Consider the following 19,463-nt stretch of genomic DNA (forward strand, 5'->3'; position numbering starts at 1 on the left):
CGAATCAAGGGCAACCAAAGTATTAACGTCTCCCAGCTCGAGGGCGGCCCAAGAAGAAGCCGTCCGAGCAGAGTGGCCAGCCAACATGGAGTGGGCGAGCAGCGGGGGATGGGCGCTTATGGCGGGAAAAACCGCCGCACCGGAGGAAGAACCGGGACACTGACCGGCCTCCAAACTGATGCTTAACAAAGGCGATTCAGGTTTTGAAATCCCCGCATCCCCGCTAGACGCACCCACGCGGTCTGGGGAGCGAATCCTCGCGCCCTCGCCCTCCGACGCCATAAGCCACGTGGAGACCGAACGGGGAACCCCCTGCCCGCTATAAAAAGGTAAAATTACCTGCTTCTCGCTCCGAGCTGTAACGAACTGGTGTCCCAGTGAGCAGCTGCAATAAACGTTGAAATAAACGCCCTTAAAGACGTCCAAAAATTTTTTTTTTTTTTTTTTTTTAACGGAGCCAGCGGGAGGGGGGATAAAAGGAGGGACCTGGCACCACCAGGTTTGCACTTGCTCAAGAAGAGCCCTCAACCCCAGGTACTCAACAAAACCTAAAAATTAGGCTTGGAGACCTAGCCAGAGCTGCTGCTGTGTGTGACCACCACCTGCTGAGATAGAGAACATACTGAGGAGTTTCCGGCAGCACATGACCACATATAGGGAGGCAAAAGGATTGCTCTCTATCTCCACCTGCTGGTACATGGACACAACCCACCAGTCTATGGATTGATCAGCATGATGATATGGAATAGATATTTAAAAAAAATAAAAAAGGATATTACCTGAGATTAGATCATAATGATATAACTGTTGTGGAAGGGCAATTCCTACACTAGTTTATATGTACATTATAAATATACACACACATTACTGTATATACTTGACTATAAGCAGAGATTTTTTTTTGTCTATAGGCTTTTAGCATTTAGTGTGTATTAAGGCGTGTTAAGGCCATAATGCTGCTCGATGAATTCCTCCTAATAAAGGAGGTTTCACAGCGACTTGTGCTCAATACTACAAATGCTCTGTAATGCTAGCAGATGAATATACAAAAAGAACATCTCTTCGCAGTCCAAAGACATGTACAAACACAGTGAAGGAAACAAGGAAAATAAGACAATGTTCTAAAAAGTTGAAATGTTTATTGCATCCAGGACTCGACACAGGCCATGTTTTGGCCTGCATCAGGAGCCACGATGAACAGCTTACTGTATTATGCAGTACTGTAGGAAGAGCTTCGGCAATATGCCGATACTCAACGTGAGTAAAAAAGTAAGTAAAATAATACGAGCAGCAAAAGTTTTCAACAAATGAACACTCGCTAAACACTCTTCACTCAGCATTGTGTATTGGCATATTGCCGAAGAACTCCCTACTGTATTGTGTAACACGATAAGCTGTTCATCATGCATCCTACCGAGTACTCCTGATGCAGGCCAAGAGGACAAAATGTGGTCTGTATCGAGTCCTGGATGATACACATTTGAACTTTTTAGATAATTGTCCGACAAAATATTTTCCTCATCTCCTTTGATGTTTGTGCCTGTAATGCTAGCATAAATGCTGAGTGAACACCAGTATTACTTCCAAGTCAGTAATTTAAAGAAAAAGATCTGCAGAGTACAACCTGTGCTGATGCAGTGCTTTCCTGTCCAATTCCCAGGCCAGCTCAGTGGCAAACTCCGGTTGATCCGAGTGATCTACAGGATCCGTAGCCAAATGTTCTCCATCAAACTTAGCTTCTACCACCAGAATATGCTTTGGGCGCTTAGGGAAATGACGCCCTGGAAAAATAAATTGCTACCATTAGTAGGCAATTTTTAAAGGACAGTTTAAAGAATTGTGGAGAGAAAGCCCACCTAATGGCTTCATGTTCAGTGCTAATACTGAAGATAATGGAAACTAACACATACTAAGCCAGAATGAACACCAATAAGACAGCAATTTAATTTGTACAATGGCAAAAATAATTATTCCATTGTTTTTATTGATTCTCCAATATGCTCAGACATCAGTCTGTGGTGTAATGTAGTAGGGGTGTTTTCCTTTGATCTCACCCTTGGTAAGCCTGAAGTCCAAATACAACCTGAACCATATTTTCTGAACCAATACGGATTCTGCAGCCTGAGGCCTGGTTACAACCTGAACCATCTTTTCTGAAAGAAAAACATGGATTCTGCACTTCTTTCCTGGCACAGCTGTGCTAGTGACTTCATTCAAGATCATGGTGTTTACTTGGACTTGCCTTCCAGCTCATCTCCTGGGAAGGTGCAGAGGAGAGAGCTTCACAGATAGTATATCCAGTAAAATCTGTAAATCTTGGAGGGGAGTTTGACACTGTGAGACTACGCCTGATAAGATGTTCTTGCTGGAAGCCCACAAGGCCCCCCCCCCCCCCCCCCCCAATTCTCTTGACTGTATGTAACCTGCACGGCAGGGGTACGCGGGTGGGGATTGGTCCTCGAATGTCACCTGTGGACCCAGAGGGCTGTGCCAATGCTGGGCTTGGAAAAAGGAAAAGAAGAACAAAGAACAGAAGATGACCTGATGGTGTGCATATATCTGAGAGACTGGATTGCTAGAACACCTGAGAACTTTGTTTCTGTGTGTCAAGTGTAACCAAGGCCAAAGTCAGGAACTGACTCAGCTTCAAAGACCGTCTGTGCTGAGAGCTGCACTAGGAACGATTTGGTAGCTTATTTATGGCTTCCCTAAGACTGAACACCTGAATGCCTTTCTGGGCAGGGACATGGACTGAACCCTGATAATAGGGGCTCACTGGAATAGATGAGCTCTGAGGAGGATCTACATCATCACCATCTACAGATGATGCTATGGACTACTGAGAGTGAGAGACAAATGGTTATTCCTTTATTGCTCAGGGTTAGTGTCTGGTCTTTGCTTGTGAATTACATTAGCCCAACTTTGCTGCTAAGTTGGTAATCGCTTCTCATAATATATTGTAGTGGTGTAATCACATTGAGGCTAATATTCAAAGAGATTTAAGCAGACAGGAGCCTTTCCTGCCCACTTAAATAGCTTCCCGCCGAATAATCAGGACTATTCAGCAGCACTTAACTGGACAGTGCCACTGAATATCCCCAGAGACTGCCCAAACAAAAAAGTGGGCAGGTCAGGTGTGGCACTGGGGAGGAGCCCCAGGTTATGCGGGTACCGGCAATATTCACTACTGACACATAGATAAGCGGCTTCATTTAGGGCAGCTCAAGAGCCGTCTTAAATGAATCTACTTAGCTAGGCAGGTGACGGCACCCACATAACCTTATTTTGTTTAAAACAATTTTTAAACCCAACCCCCGCATCAATATCCCCTCTTCCTCCCCCAACCCGCATCAAGAAGACCACCCCCCCCCCCCTTGCAGGGCTCCCTGCTCGCTCCCAACCATGAATGTAAGCCCCTGGGCTTACCTAGATCCCTGGTGGTCCAGCAGGGTCATTGGAGGCAAGAGTGCAGCTCCCTTGCTCCTGCCCCTTGTGGCACCTCTGTAAAATGGCTGCCACAAGAAGCTGCAACAGCCATTTTACAGAGGCACTGTAAGGGGCAGGAGCGAGAGGGCTATGCTGCCGCCTCCAACAACCCTGCTGGACCACCACGGACATAGGTAAGCCTGGGGATCTTGCGGCGGGATGCGTCTTCATGATGCGGGCTAGAGGAAGAGTAGGAGGATACATTGGTGTGGAGGGTGCAAGACAGGGCTCAGGGGCTGCTGGTTTTTTTTACTTATTTTTTTAAACAAAAAAAGAGGTTATGTAGGTCCTGGCCCGATATGCAGCCCTGGCTGGATATCGTCCGGACCCACATAAGCTTCAGGTGGCCAGGCCACCCAAAATTAACCCCAATATTCAGCCAGCTATGATCAGCGTATATAGGTGTAATCTTTAGTATTTGTTGCATAATATATTTTTGTATTGTGGACAGCCTAGCTAGAACCAGACAGCCACTTCAGGCACTGTCATATCCCTAGCCAAACGTGTCCAGTGTAATTGCTACCTGAGTGTCTCTAGTAGGTCAGGGTCAAGCCTAAAACAGTGACATCAGAAGTGTGTAAGCAGCCTTGACTAGCAGAACGATTTTATATACACATTTTCTAATCACAGACTTCTGTTGGTTTCCCAATTCCCTATTTGTTCATCTTAACAAAATTACTGCAAATCCACTTAAGCAGGATACAACAGAAAAAAGTGACTACAAATAAAACAAAACCCTTGAAATAGATGGATGTGACTCATTTTGAAATCCACCTAAAAAGATAAACATTAAAAAAAAATATGTCAAGGAAAGGTAATGTACTCTTACTAGGCGATCTGACTGGTTCATTACTGTCAATGATCTGAAAATTAGCAGAAATGCTGAATGAGTAATAAAGAAATAAACAGCAATACAACTTCTAAGCCAGTAATTCTCCAGCAATTTTGACATGCCCTTTAAAATACTTATTTTCCTTTCTCACCCCCACCTCTCTAACCAAGCATTTGTCAGTAATTAAACTTCTGGGAGATATATTCCAGCCATATGGCCTTTGGCAGGTCTTGCTCTGGAGTCTGTTTTAAAATAGGGCCATATGGCTGTTCTTTCATTAACAAATAGTGATGTGCAATCAGTTTATTAGAATGCCTTAAAAAAATCTGCATATACAAAAGTTTTGCATATATTAATCTAAGAATTAATGTGCATAAGTCATTATCCATGTGTTACATATTTTGTACCAAAAAAGTATGAAACTGAAAAAAAAAACAGAATGAAAACCAAGAAAAACAAATCCCCAAATTGCCTGCAAATTAACCTTTTTTTCTCAACACATTATTGATAAGTATCTGGGGAGATTTACCCCTGCACTCTGATACCCAACTAGTCTCTGTACACTGCCACTTCAAGAAAGTATGGAACCAATTTTATAATACTTTTTCCATGTGTAAAACCAGTATTTAAAAGTGGGAAAAGGGCCCTTAAAACACAAACAAGGTATTCACCTGTGAAGAGTACGCACAGTAAATCAATCACATATACTTTTACGTGGACTGCATATAGGCATTCCCAGGGGTATAGTCTGGGCTGAGCTGCCATAAGAAGATATAAAATACACATGTACACAAGACATATTATTTACATATTCTTCAGAATAGATAAGTTGGTACAAGAGAATTTATGTACTACAAGAGTTGATTCTGGATGCCTATGTTGCATTTATAAAATACTAGTAAAAAAGGCCCGTTTCTGACACAAATGAAACGGGCACTAGCAAGGTTTTCCTCGGAGTGTGCATGTTTGAAAGAGTGTGTGTGAGAGTGACTCTGTGTGTGAGAGAGAGAGAGAGAGAGAGAGAGAGAGAGAGAGAGAGAGAATGTGCACGTGTGTGTGTGTGACAGAGTGAGACTGGGTGCGAGTGTGTCTGTGAGAGAGAGAGTGTGTGTGTGAGAATGAGTGTGTGTGCCAGGGGCCCGCCCGCCCTCCCTCCCAGTGCCAGGGTCGTCGTCCCCCTCCCTCCCTCCCAGTGCCAGGGTCATCCCCTCTCTCCGAGTTTCAGGGTCGGTCCCTCCCTCCCTCTGAGTTTCAGGGTCCCTCCCTCCGAGTTTCAGGGGCGGGCCTGTTTGGTACTCGGCTACCGGGCTGTAACCTAGAGCACCCCCAGGGGACGGGTTAAGTGCAGCCAGTCCTGTGCTATAGGTAGTGTGGCTCCACTCTTCTCGGAGAGCGCTGTAGGGAGAGAGCCAGGCTGGGGGTGTCCAAGCTCAGGCTGTGGTAGCCTCCGTAATCGGGATATTGGGCAGTGCTGGGAGGAGGCACACAGAGCCCGGGTACATGCCGACGTCCTTTTCCAGCAGGTAACTCACGTACATGGTGCAAGCCAGGGTGGGCCAGCCAGCAGCATACTGAAGAAGCCCTTGGGGCTGTTGCCGGCGCCGATCCTATCAGATCCCTTGGCAAGATTCTCTCTCTCTCTTTTGCAAGGCCACTTCCCTCATCAGCGATCCGAGTTTGATGCGCCGAGAGGGGGGGGTTGATGCGCCGAGGGGGGGGCCTCCTGCTCCTGATCGCTGTGGCCTGGCTGCTGCCGGCAACCCTGTTCTTTCCCATCACCATCCCCGGCGGCGCCGTGATCCGCGTCCACGTCACATGCCCCGCCCCCTCCCAGGTCAGCCCCGCCCAAGGGGTGCGGCGACAATGGCAACGGTGACATCAGCCTGGGCTTCGGAGCCTAGCAGACCAACTCTGAAGTAGTCACGGACACAGGCAGCAAGACGCATAGAACGTTGGAGGTGAATTATTATATAGGAAGTGCCTTTTCTAACATGCCACAAAAGGTGTCCTGTTATGAAATCAAACGAGGAGGGTGGGGGAGGGGGCAATTTTAGATGTATGCATGTAGTTGCTATGTTCACAGGTACTATTACCCATAAACTGTCAGACTGAGCCCTTGTGCCTTGATCCCACACCTCAGCTGAGTCAGTCAGTGTCGGAAGGCGGCCGGACAACCCCAAATCTTCGCCTGGGAAGGCCGCCGTTCCCTGGAAGTTGAGCCTCCAGGTGCGGGCGGTCTACAGGTCTTCTGGAACCACGTGGGGTTGTTGCCCAGGAAAGACACAGGTGGAAAACAGATACCCAGATGGAGGTAGTCAGGATTCGGTCCGAAGTCAGGGCAGGCAGCAAACGAGCACTGGTCAGGATTCGGTCCGAAGTCAGGGCAGGCAGCAAACAAGAGAGTCCAAAAGGGGCAAAGGTCAAAAATCAGGAACAAATACAAGAAGGTCCAACTGCAATGCAACTGCCCAGGAACTCAATAGAAGCCGAAGCACAGAAGGACTGAAGGCAAGGCTTTAAATAGTAAGGCAATCAGAGTCAACCATCCTCAGCTGAATCCAAAATGGCTGCCCCCACAGGAGATCTCAAAGGACCTAGCTTCCTTTCTGTCCTCGTTACTCCAAGATGGCTTCCTAGGAGATGATCTATCCAAGATGGCTATACCCCTTGAGCTATCCAAGATGGCTGCGGCCATTGATCCAACCAAGATGACGGCTGCCAGAAATAGGAAACAGAAACAGACCTTCCTAAGACTGATTCTCGTCCCTTTCAGACGGAACAGCGGGATGACCTAGCCGGGAGGAGCATCGAACAGGTGAGGGATGTGACAAACTTTGCACAGTTAAAAGGAAATGAACATCTCTCAAAATTACCTAGCAGGGTATTTAGAGATTCACATTTGCTTTTCCTATGGATATTTTTCCCTTCAACACATGTAATTTCATGGTTTATTAATCCTATACTGTAAACCTACAATGGAAAAAAGTAGTTTACAATAAAATAAAGTACAAATCAGAAAAGAACGCCAATCATTTGACAGGAAAGATACAACACACTAAGAATTTAAAAAAAAAAAACAACCCAGATATTCTGCACAAGCAACTCCCTATTATAGCCCCTGGGAAACTGGTTCAAAGGCCACAGCAAAACAGCAAGCCTTCAATTTTTGCAAAACAGTACAGTCCTGTAGATTCTTCGGGCTTCTAAATACTGCAACTTGAAGATTAATCCATGCAGGACAGAAAGCATAGTTGCTTACCTGTAATGGTGGGGGGGGGGGGGGGGGGCGGGGAGGTACTTTGTGGACAGCAAGATAATGCAGACACAGTTTTCATCACTGAGAGCAGCTGGAACAGCCCTTTGAAGCTTGTTAACAATAGAAAACGGCAGCCTTTTCACCCAGATGTCATTGGTACTTACCAGTCCGCAGTCCATTCCAAGCTGATGGATAGTTCAGGCTCTTATAGAAAAATTTTATACAAAAAAGATTAAGGCACTCATTTTCAAGAGAAAAATGTCTCAAAAGCAGCACAAAGCAGCAAATAGATCTGTTTGAGAGAAAAAAATCCAAGTTATGATTTTCCAAACTCAGATTTGGAACGTTTTACTCCACAATTCATATAAACCACAAAGGGGCGAGTTGGAGACATCTTTTGGGTAGGACTTTAAAATCTGGATTTGCCGCAATAACAGAACAGGGAAAAAAAAAAAAGAGGTCCAGGGCAAAAAAAGTATGTTTTTATCTAGACCTGTATGACTAAGTCAGAAAAAGGTGCCCTAACTGACCAGTTGACCACTGGAGGAATTAAGGCATGACCCCCTCTTAATCCCCTAGTGGTCACCGATCCCACCCATCCCCCAAAGATATGACAGTGACAGTAGATACCAGGCTCTAAGACAGCTCCAGATATTATGACTATTCATAAGAAAGCAGCAAGCAAGTGCAGCCTAGTTTATGGATGAATATTGTGAATTCTGATCTTTTCTTTAGCAAGTTTTATACTTGTGTAATTCTATAAAATGCAATAACGTTTAAAAAAAAATAAGTTTTATATATATATTACACACACACACACTGTACCTGGGTCACCACTAGACTGCCCCTCTGCCCAATTCGGATGTCTGTGTGGCCAGTTTACTAAGAATGCTTCCAATCGGACATCCCTATGTCTTGTTTTTCTTCATTTTTTTTCCTGGGTTTTTTTTTCTGAAAATGGTACTTACAGATGGATATATTCAGCATGAAAATGTCTAGCTCAAAGTCATAATCAAACCAGAAATGTAGATGTTTTTCTGATTCTACTATGGTTGTGACCTAGACGTTTTTGGCAAAATGTTAAGTCCAAATTGCCCCTCTAGATGTTTAACTCTAAAGAAATAGGAATTCTTGTTTAATAAATTCTGAGCTTGTGACTTTTTTTTTTTAGGAGATAGTGGGAGGGATCCTACTTTACATAACAAAATTCTGTGTTACCTATTACTATGTAAGCCAAATTGAGCCTGCTTTTAGTGGGAAAGTGCGGGATACAAATATAATAAATAAATAAATATCCTGCTGTCCACAGGAAACTTCCGTTACAGGTAAGCAACTATGCTTTCTCCACAAGCAGAGGAAAATGCAGTCACACTTGGTAACTCCTGAGCTGAAGGTTGCTGACAACACTCATCTTAAGTGATGCAACCCAATGCATCCAGGACAGCAGAGTAGAAGGAAATAACTAAAAAGATTGTGATGGACAGCTTATCTAAATCCCCCATCTGCTCTAGCAATGGCATCTATACAATGATAGACGGTGAACCTGTGCAGCGTTGACTACGTTGCAGCTCTGCATATGGGAAAATTAGGTTCTTACCTTGGTAATTTTCTTTCCTTTAGTCATAGCAGATGAAGCCATTACGTATGGGTTGTGTCCATCAACCAGCAGGGGGAGATAGAGAGCACTCAACTTTTCACAGTGCCTCATGGCCAGCCAGCTCCACTGCCTCTTCAGTATTTGAAGCTTCCAAAGCAGTATGGCAAACCGCAATGGGAATAACATGAACTTTCCTCACAGCAAACGATGGCCCCTTAACAAGGGCATGAACTCAAAAGGAGGGAATAAACTCGTCCTCCTTATTGTATAACTGGAGGGGATACATGCAACCTCCTGGAGGGAATAAACTCATCCTCCAAAACATAAACTGGAGGAAATGGACTCATCCTCCTATAAGTGAACATGAATCCTGAAGACTGTTTTCCAACTTTCTCCCAAGGAAGGAACTTCAGGAAACAAGAACAGAACCTGAAACAGATTCACAGCATATAGACAATCATACAGGGAGGGCTCATGGCTTCATCTGCTATGACTAAAGGAAAGAAAATTACCAAGGTAAGAACCTAATTTTCCCTTCCTTGTCATCAAGCAGATGAAGCCATTACGTATGGGATGTAACAAAGCAATCCCTATATAGGGTGAGAACAGGTCACACCACGCGTTAGCACTTGTGCTCCAAAACACGCATCTCTCCTAGCAGCCACATCCAGCCTGTAATGTCGGGCAAAAGAGAGCTTAGAAGCCCATGTTGCTGCACTGTATATCTCTTGACGAGAGAGTGCTCCAGTTTCATAAAGGGCATCAGCCAAAAAGGACAAGGCCGACTCCAGCCAAGGAGTCACATCCGAGAAGGGCTCCGCTCCATCTCCGGGCTGTTCCACTGCCTGTTGCAACCACGCCAGGCAGGCTCTAGCAGCATAACAACTGCATGCAGACGCCCGAACAGTAAGACCTGCAATTTCAAAGGACCGTTTAAGTGCTGCTTCCAGCCTACGGTCTTGTATATCCTTCAGGGCAACTCCTCCTTCCACAGGGAGGGTAGTTCTCTTTGTCACCGCAGTGACTAGGGCATCTACTTTAGGCACTGCAAAGCGAGCCAAATGCTCCTCACGCAGAGGGTATAATTGCCCCATAGCCCTGGCAACCTTCAAAGGTCCCTCGGGGTCAGCCCATTGAGCCGAAATAAGCTCTTGGATGGAGTCATGCAAAGGAAAGGCTCGAGCAGGCTTTCTGGTACTAGCCATCCTTGGATTAACAGAGGAGGCTGTGCCACTCCCAGGATCTTCAATCGAGAGGGCTTGTAAGGCATCTGAAATAAGCGCTGGCAGCTCCTCGCGTTGGAAAATCCTCACCGCAGACGGATCATCAAGCTCCTGTGGCAATTCTGCACCCGACTCTGGCTCCTCTGCCCAAGAAGTTCTGCCAGACCCCTCAGAATCCTCATAGCCCGACCACGGGGGGGAAAAGGGGAGTGCGCCACACTCAGAAGGGGAATTAGCCCTTCTGCATTTATCAGGAGGATAAGAAACAGGCAAAGCCAACTCCAAAAGGCCAGGATCCACCGGGGGAGGGGGGGCAGGCAGAGGGTCCGAAGATCCCTGTGGAAGAGCTCTTTTAAGCATGTATGCCCTATGCAGCATTAAAACAAAATCAGGGGAGAAAACCGCTCCCTGACCGCCTGGATCCTGCCCAGGGCTATCAGCTCTATTATTAGCCTCACTCAGAGGACCCCCCCTCCCCCGGAATCAGGGCTCTCCGTCGCAACGGAGGCCACGCCATGTGGAAAATCCAAAATGGCGTCCGCTGCCAGCTCAGAGCGCGAAAGATCGCCGCTCGCCATGCTCGGGCCAGCTCTATCGTCTGTACAGCACGAATTACAGAGCCCCGCTGCTGATTTGCGCTTGCCACATTTAGAACAGCGCTTTACAGTCTCCGCAGCCATTGCCAAAAATTGCGGTAAAATTCAAAAATGGCGGTTCACGCCAAAAACGTCCCGATCGCAGGCCCACCCTGGAGGAGTCAGAAAACACACTTACCTCACTAGACCGAGTATCAAAGCTCCGGTCCTGCAGAAGAATCTCAAGAAAAAAAACCTCTTTTCCAAGATCGCTGCGCTAAAGCACGACGCAACTTTTTTTTTTTTTTTTTTTTTTAACGCTGTGAGGAAAGCAGAGGCAAAATAGGTAAACAAAATCACTCCGGAGGCTCAGATAAGTGGGAAAGGCAGGGAAAGGCGAACCAATGTGCCTGCATCCACAGAGTGGGAAAGGACAGGGAAAAGCAAGCTAATATGTCCATATCCACAGGGGCATGGGTTAGGCAGGGAAAGGGCTGACCTATGTGCCTTCAAAGTGAAGCTGCTATAGCCTCTAACACCCCGGCTAACAACTGGCAAGCCAGGAGCCACCCCCAGGCAGATTTTTGATGGAGCTCGAAGAAGCTGCAGCCACCCTGCTTGGGGAGATAGAGAATACTGAAGAGGCAATGGAGCTAGTTGGCCATGAGGCACTGTGAAAAGTTGAGTGCTATCTCCCCCTGCTGGTTAATGGACACAACCCATACGTAATGGCTTCATCTGCTTGATGACAAGGAATCCATATTGCTGCCTCCTCTCACATCAACCCCAGCATTTGATAATATGTAGTGCGCAAACAGACACACACCCTGTTATATGAAACATATGGAACGTGTATTAAAATAACCCAAACAGAACTATTTACAATTTCCCCACCATCCCCCCCAAATGTCCTTTACTGGCGGCCACATCCTCCTCCCTGAATGGCCGGACGTAGCAGGCTAATGAGCAGCCTCACTGCCCTAAGGTGCTGCTCATTAGCTTGCCACATTGCCCCCAACTTCTGCCTCATTGCTGACACCTCCTGCAGCAACTGATTTTGGGTAGTGAGCAACTGGTTTTGCCCATCAACCAGTTGCTGCAGGAGGCGCAGCGCAGGGGCAGGGGATAGGGCTGCGAGGGCTGGAGGTGGTGGGGCCTCCTCCTCCACCACGACCTTCTCCTCCTCCTGGGCCTCCTCCTCCTGCTGCTGCTGGCGCCCTGTGTATGTAAAAGGGTTGTCTTTGAGATCAGCACATCCAACATGGCTTGCATAGTGCAGGAGCTGGCTAGCCTGAGGCGGGGGATGGGGAAAGGTTTGGTGAGCCCTGGGCAGGGGATGGGGCTGCGAGGGCTGGAGGTGGTGGGGCCTCCTCCTCCACGACGACCTCCTCCTCCTGCTGCTGCCCTGTGTATGTAAAAGGATTGTCTTTGAGATCAACACAACCAACAAGGCTTGCATAGTGCAGGAGCTGGCTAGCCTGAGGCGGGGGATGGGGAAAGGTGTGGTGAGCCCTGGGCTATACCCATGGGGTGTGAGATGCAAGAGATGACATGACAGGGAACCCTGGAAGCTGGTCTGACACAGAGTACACAGGATATGTTGGCAGACCACACTCATTGGTCAGCAGCATGTTTGCATTATGATTTGTAACTAGGGTTGGCTGACCTGTTTTTGTTTTTTGTATTGGTTTTTTTTTTTGGGGGGGGGGAGCACATAACTTTAATATGAGGCAATGACATCCACTAAGAGTAGGACCTCAGGCAGGAATACTATGAAACAGTATCCACCCACCCCAGAAAGGGGGATACAGAAGTAAGGCATGTCATCTCATTCACCTCAGAGGAGGTTAGTTGGAAGATGCAGCCACACTCATGGGAGGGTAGCTGCAACCTCAGGCCTTGATCTGGGACAGAGGTATTATGACTTACTAGTTGCCTATTAGCCATATAGAAACTGATATTGTACAGGACATTTGCATTATTAAATAAATACATTTACAAAATGAGTACAGGTGCCCTGTTTATAATAGCTACATCGAGCCCTGAGGCGCCGTCTCGCTGCCCTGATCATGTCAGGGCTCTGGCGCTTTACACAGCAGTCTTTCCACGTACACTCAAAACAAAGGTCCCTCCAAATGCCAAATCTTCTGCAAGATATAAGTTTGTACACCAGGAGTCAGGGGAGTCTTGCCTTCAGCACACAAATTCATTAGGAAATCAAATAGGAGAGACGCACAACACTGATTTTTTTTTTTTTGGGGGGGGGGGGACACGACACATTACATTGGTACAGGTGATGTCATGGAGGTGGACATGAGGACAGAGAGTACCGTTTGTGTGCAGTATTGTAGGGATGTGGGAATGGTTTTCCTTTGTAGTACATAGATTCTATTAATGAATTTGCAGACTACAGTTAGTGCTTACATTGTTGAGGGAGCTCTTATATGTGAAGCTACCCTACGGGGGGGGGGGGGGGGGGGGAGGGGGGGCAAGCACTTACCTTTCCAGCCTGTCTCTTATTTCACCCCAGGCTTGGATAGAGAGAGCTCTGGGGGGCAGGTGGTGGCGGTGGCAAAATAGCACTCTTCTGTATTTGACACAGAGGTGAATGAGGCACATTGTTTCAGCCTCACTAAAATTGGGCTCCCTACGCAGTGCCACGTTTCTCAGTGAATAACCATTGAAAAGCATGCATCGCCTTATATGGACGCCCAGGCGTGATGGACGCCCTGACATGTACAGTGCCATATATGGATGGGTTGGTACGTGAACATCTTGGCTCCACATATGGTGGGTCACACGTCATGACTGACGTGCACGGACCGTCGCCATGGTTGCGGGGCCTTATTTCTATGAGTACGTGTTCACACGTGTGCCGTCTTTCTTATCTGAATCATTACGAAGTGGGTGAACCTCTTCATATGTACACAATAAAATATGTATGTTCCTTATATTTCCCATAGCTGCATGTTCCGCAAGTACAGTGCATGTAGTTGGGGTGGGACATCCAGGTACGGGAAATATAAGGAGCACTGATGTGTCAAATACTGTAACAGAAAACGTAAAACCGCTGAAGAACGATATGGTGGCAGTTGAGGGCGTCCTTTGGCGGTTCTGGAAGATGGGCAACCTTTTTACTATAGTTTCAGCGGCTCTGATTTGGGCGTTTTTAACTGCAATAATGGAATGTCTAGCACCGTCCATATTATGTTTCCGTTATACCTGCTTGATTTTGGGCGACATCACGAGGGCGCCCTAATTCAGACTTGGACAACCTTTCGAAAATGCCCCTCTATGTAACCTAAAGACACCAACACAGATTTCGGAAATAAATCTTCCCAAAGAGACTAAACTCAAAATGGGCTATGAAGAGAGTTTATAGAATAAAAAGCTTGGATATTCTGCAGCAGTGAATCAAGAGATGAACATGAATCAGAAGAAAAAGCCTAAGCAAGAAAACAGTCAAAAACAGGGAAAGGAGCCCATGAACTCTTAAGTGATTTTGAAATAATGTAATAACGTGACCTGACAAATTAGGGGTGCTTTCACTAAAGTAAGGTAATGTTTGCACTTACTGCACATTAAACACAAATGAAATTATAACACAAATCCTGTGCTCTAATTGTTTGGGGCATTTGAAGTACAGTTCTACATATTTACCACACAGTAATGCTCTGTACCAAGATGGTTTGATTAAGAACAGCAGACGGCATGACATCAAAAAGTTGAAGCCAAAAAGGATAATCTGTTTCCTCTCCCCCACGCAGCAGTCTTTCCACGTACACTCAAAACAAAGCAAACAAATCTAGGTACTGCTGCATCCACATTGTCGCTCTTTATTGTTGGTACCATTTTTATTTAATCTCACTTATCTTCTCAAACATGCCACCTTGCGCAGCATACGGATGTACACAGAGGAAGCATAACAACAGAATAACTTTTCATAGGTAGAGTAGTAATTTGTTATATAAATTGTAATCAGTGTTTCATTTGGAGGGGTTGTTATAGGGACACCCTAGCATGTAACACAGTAAGACGGCAGATAAAGACCTGTACAGTCCATCCAGTCTGCCATGTGTTATATTCGTGCAGAGATTTTTTTTTCTCTTGGTAAAGGGCCACAAACAGACAACATGTTATGAGAATCAAGTGCTAAACATTAAGAGTTAGTATCTATCTATTTACTTATGACATTTATATCCCACATTAAACATGAATTAGTTTGAAACTTGGGAGCATTTAAAATCTTTTTTTTTCCTGTGCCTAGATCATAAGAAAAAGATGGTTAATGGAAACATGCACCTTTTTTGTGGAATGCAGTGGTATATTATAAAAATGCACTTAATATTGTTTATTACTAAATTTTGGATGTTACTGAATTCTGTTATTCTGTCTCACTGTATTTCCAGTTTTGGCACAGTATAAGTCATCAAAAGGACAAAATATAAGAAAACCAATGGACTGCATTAGGGGCATTCAGCCCATTTAATTAGATGGTGTTGGGCTACTACTTTTACCCTCTTGTAGTTCAACCTCTTCTTCCACCTCAGTCTCACTGTTTTTCTTCCTTCGAAGTCCACTCCATCCGTCTATTTGCTCCTCTGCCTCTCTGAGTAGCAGACATTTATCGACCCCATGATAAGTCCCTTTCTTCCTTTCTCACTGACTTTGATGCCTGGCTTTCCTTCTTTCTTGAACCTTCATCTCCTTCCCTCATTCTTGGGGATTTTAACATTCATGCTAATGATCCCTCTGACTCTTAGGCTCAGTTTCTTGCTTTAACTTCCTCTTTCAATCTTCAACTGTGCTCCACTGCCCCCACTCACCAGAATGGCCACTGTCTTGATCTTATCCTCTACTCAAACTGCTCCCTCTCCAGTTTCTGTGCCTCAAATCTTCCCCTCTCTGACCATCATCTGATAACTTTCACACTTAAACACCCTCCTCCTCAGTCCCGTCCAATCTTAAACAACACATTTAGGAATCTTCAGGCTATATTGACCCTTCTACTCTGTCCTCCAATGTTTCAAATCTCTTCTCTACCACTATGTTATCCAAGTCTGTCAATGAGGCTGTCTCTTCCTATAATACTATTCTCTCCTCTGCTCTGGATACTCTCGCTCCTCCCATTCCCCGTTCTGTAAAACGTACTAAACCCCAGCCTTGGCTGACCTCTAGAATCCGCTACCTACATTCCTGTGCCCGCTCTGCCAAACGCCTTTGGCTGAAATCCCGTGCTCATGCTGACTTCATACATTTCAAATTCTTGCTGACCTCCTTCCAGTCTGCTCTTTTACTCAACAAGACTATTACAATCAGTTGATAAATTCTCTTGGCTCAAACCTTCGACGTCTCTTTGCCACACTGAACTCTCTCCTCAAAGTGTCTTCACCTCCAACCCCCCCTTCACTTTCTCCCCAGACTCTGGCTGAGTTCTTTCATGATAAGGGTCACAAGATTAAACTTGAATTCTCAACCAGGTCACCTCCACATCTTAACCCTCCAACCCCTGCCTCCTTTTCTGAAATCATTGGAGGAAACTACACATCTTATTTCCTCCTCGAAACTAACTACCTGTTCCTCTGATCCTATTCCCACCCATCTACTTAACACTATCTCTCCTACTGTCATCCCTTTTATCTGTCAAATCCTCAATCTTTCACTGTCCACTGCAACTGTTCCTGATGCCTTCAAACATGCCGTAGTCACACCACTCCTTAAAAAAACCTTCATTGGACCCTACCTGTCCTTCCAACTATCGCCCCATCTCCCTCCTCACTTTCCTATCCAAGATACTTGAACATGCTGTTCACCGCCGTTGCCTTGACTTTTTCATCTCAAGCTATTCTTGATCCACTTCAATCTGGCTTTCACCCCCTTCATTCAACTGAAACAGCGCTTGCTAAAGTCTCCAATGATCTGTTCCTGGCCAGATCCAAAGGTCTCTATTCTATCCTCATCCTTCTCGATCTATCTGCTGCTTTTGACACTGTTGATCACAGCCTACTCCTTGATACGCTGTCCTCATTGGATTTCAGGGCTCTGTTCTTTCCTGATTTTCTTCTTATCTCTCCCAGCGTACCTTTAGTGCATACTCTAGCGGATCCTCCTCTACTCCTATCCCACTGTCAGTCGGTGTACCTCAGGGATCTGTCCTGGGACCTCTTCTTTACTCCATCTATACTTCTTCCCTAGGTACTCTGATCTCATCCCATGGTTTTCAGTATCACCTTTACACTGATGAATCCCAGATCTACCTATCCACACCAGAAATCTCAGCTGAAATCCAGGCCAAAGTATCAGCTGCCTGTCTGACATTGCTGCCTGGATGTCTCAGCGCCATCTGAAACTAAGCATGACCAAGACTGAGCTTCTTATCTTTCCCCCTAAACCAACCCTCTCCTCCTCCCCCATTCTCTATTTCTGTGGATAACACTCTCATACTTCCTGTCTCATCAGCTCGTAACCTTGGGGTCATCTTCAACTCCACCCTCTCCTTCTCTGCACACTTATTCAGCAGACTGCTAAAACCTGTCGTTTCTTTCTCTATATCACCAAAATTCACCCTTTCCTTTCTGAGCACACTACCAGAACCCTCATCCGCACTCTTATCACCTCTCACTTAGACTATTGCAACTTGCTTCTCACAGGTCTCCCACAGTCATCTCTCTCCTCTTCAATCTGCTCAAAATTCTGCTGCACGACTAATATTCCGCCAGTGTCGTTATGCTCATATTAGCCGTCACTTCACTGGCTTCCTATCCGTTTCCTCATACAGTTCAAACTCCTCTTATTGACCTATAAGTGCACTCACTCTGCAGCTTGTCAATACCTCTCCACTCTCATCTCTCCCTACATTCCTCCCCGGGAACTCCGTTCACTGGGTAAATCTCTCTTATCTGCACCCTTCTCCACCACTGCTAACTCCAGACTTCGTTCATTTTATCTTGCTGCACCAAATGCCTAGAATAGACTTCCTGAGCCAGTACGTCAAGCTCCCTCTCTGGCCGTCTTCAAATCTATGCTAAAAGCCCACCTTTTTGATGCTGCTTTTAACTCCTAACCCTTCACTTGTCCAGAACCCTTATTTTATCATCCTTACTTTAATATTCCCTTATCTCTTGTTTGTTCTGTTTGTCTGTCCTAATTAGATTGTAAGCTCTGTCGAGCAGGGCCTGTCTCTTCATGTTCAAGTGTACAGCGCTGCGTACATCTAGTAGCGCTTTAGAAATAAGTAGTAGTAATAATTTAAACAAAATGAGAGATCTGCATGAAAAAATATTTATTTTTATTATTTTGACTTATGAAAACCACTTGTCCCTGAAACATGCTCAAAACAGAATAATCCATTTATACAAAAGAGATGAGGTGAAGATGCAATTCCATGTGCCCCAGTGAAAGGAGAGTTTAATTTTACTTCCATACTTTATAAAACCAGGCTTCCCAAGGCAGATTATAGCAAAGTTAAGATGAACCCATCAAGAAACAGAATATCTTCACTAAAAGTTGGCCATCTGTATTGTATAGAACAGTGTAGAAAAATTAGCACAAAATATAGCTTTTATTAGTGCTGTTTCCACCTGTTACAATAATTTTTTTTACTCAGGCATTTGGAGTCGTGATGTAGGGGGCTGCTCATGCACAATGTTAGTTGCTGTGTTTTTAAATATATACTGTCTTAATGCTAATGATTAGGTACATTGCCTATGTTGTACACTGCCTAGGGCGATTGCATAGAGTGGTTTATAAATATGTAATTAAATAAATAATATTGAAACAGCTTTGGTAGGAATGGATCCTCAGGAGCTTAGCCGAGATTGGGTAGCAGAGCCAGTGGTGAGAGGCGGGGCTGGTGGTTGGGAGGCGGGGATAGTGCTGGGCAGACTTATACGGTCTGTGCCACAGCTGGTGGTGAGAGGCAGGGATAGTACTGGGCAGACTTGCACGGTCTGTGCCCTGAAGAGGACAGGTACAAATCAAGGTAGGGTATACACAAAAAGTAGCACATATGAGTTTATCTTGTTGGGCAGACTGGATGGACCGTGCAGGTCTTTTTCTGCCGTCATCTACTATGTTACTATTTTTGAAGCTGTTTTAGAGATATTCAGTTTTTATTTCATGATATTTATATCAGCAAAGATGACTCAAAAATAGGCAGACAATGCTTCAGATGGTCTAAATGATTATTGTAAAGCAAACGAGATTCGACACAGCTGTGTTTCGGTAAAAGGGTCTGCATCAGGAGTCTCTTAAATTGTACTGGAAAGTCCACTTGAAATGATATCTATAGTTGGCATGGGAAAAAATGGACTTCTGCTTGTAATACAAATGCTTTCATCAGCTTTCATTTACTTTCACGCACAGAGCACTTTGTTTGTTGTTTTTTTCCCATGCCGACTAAAGACATCATTTCAAGTGGACTTTCCAGTGCAATTTAAGAGACTCCTGATGCAGACCCTTTTACCGAAACACAGCTGTGTCGAATCTCGTTTGC

At 45.4% G+C, this 19,463-nt stretch overlaps 1 protein-coding gene across 1 annotated transcript in view; it reads right to left on the minus strand.

The window, feature by feature from the left end:
• Nucleotides 1-19,463, minus strand: part of CEP120 (centrosomal protein 120) — a 410,430-nt gene that overhangs the window by 377,978 nt on the left and 12,989 nt on the right. Inside the window, 1 exon segment of the mRNA XM_030193546.1 lies at nucleotides 1,625-1,781. Within this exon segment, the coding sequence (XP_030049406.1) occupies nucleotides 1,625-1,781 (157 nt within the window).

Source organism: Microcaecilia unicolor, chromosome 2, assembly GCF_901765095.1.
Source record: "Microcaecilia unicolor chromosome 2, aMicUni1.1, whole genome shotgun sequence".
Lineage (NCBI taxonomy): Eukaryota > Metazoa > Chordata > Amphibia > Gymnophiona > Siphonopidae > Microcaecilia > Microcaecilia unicolor.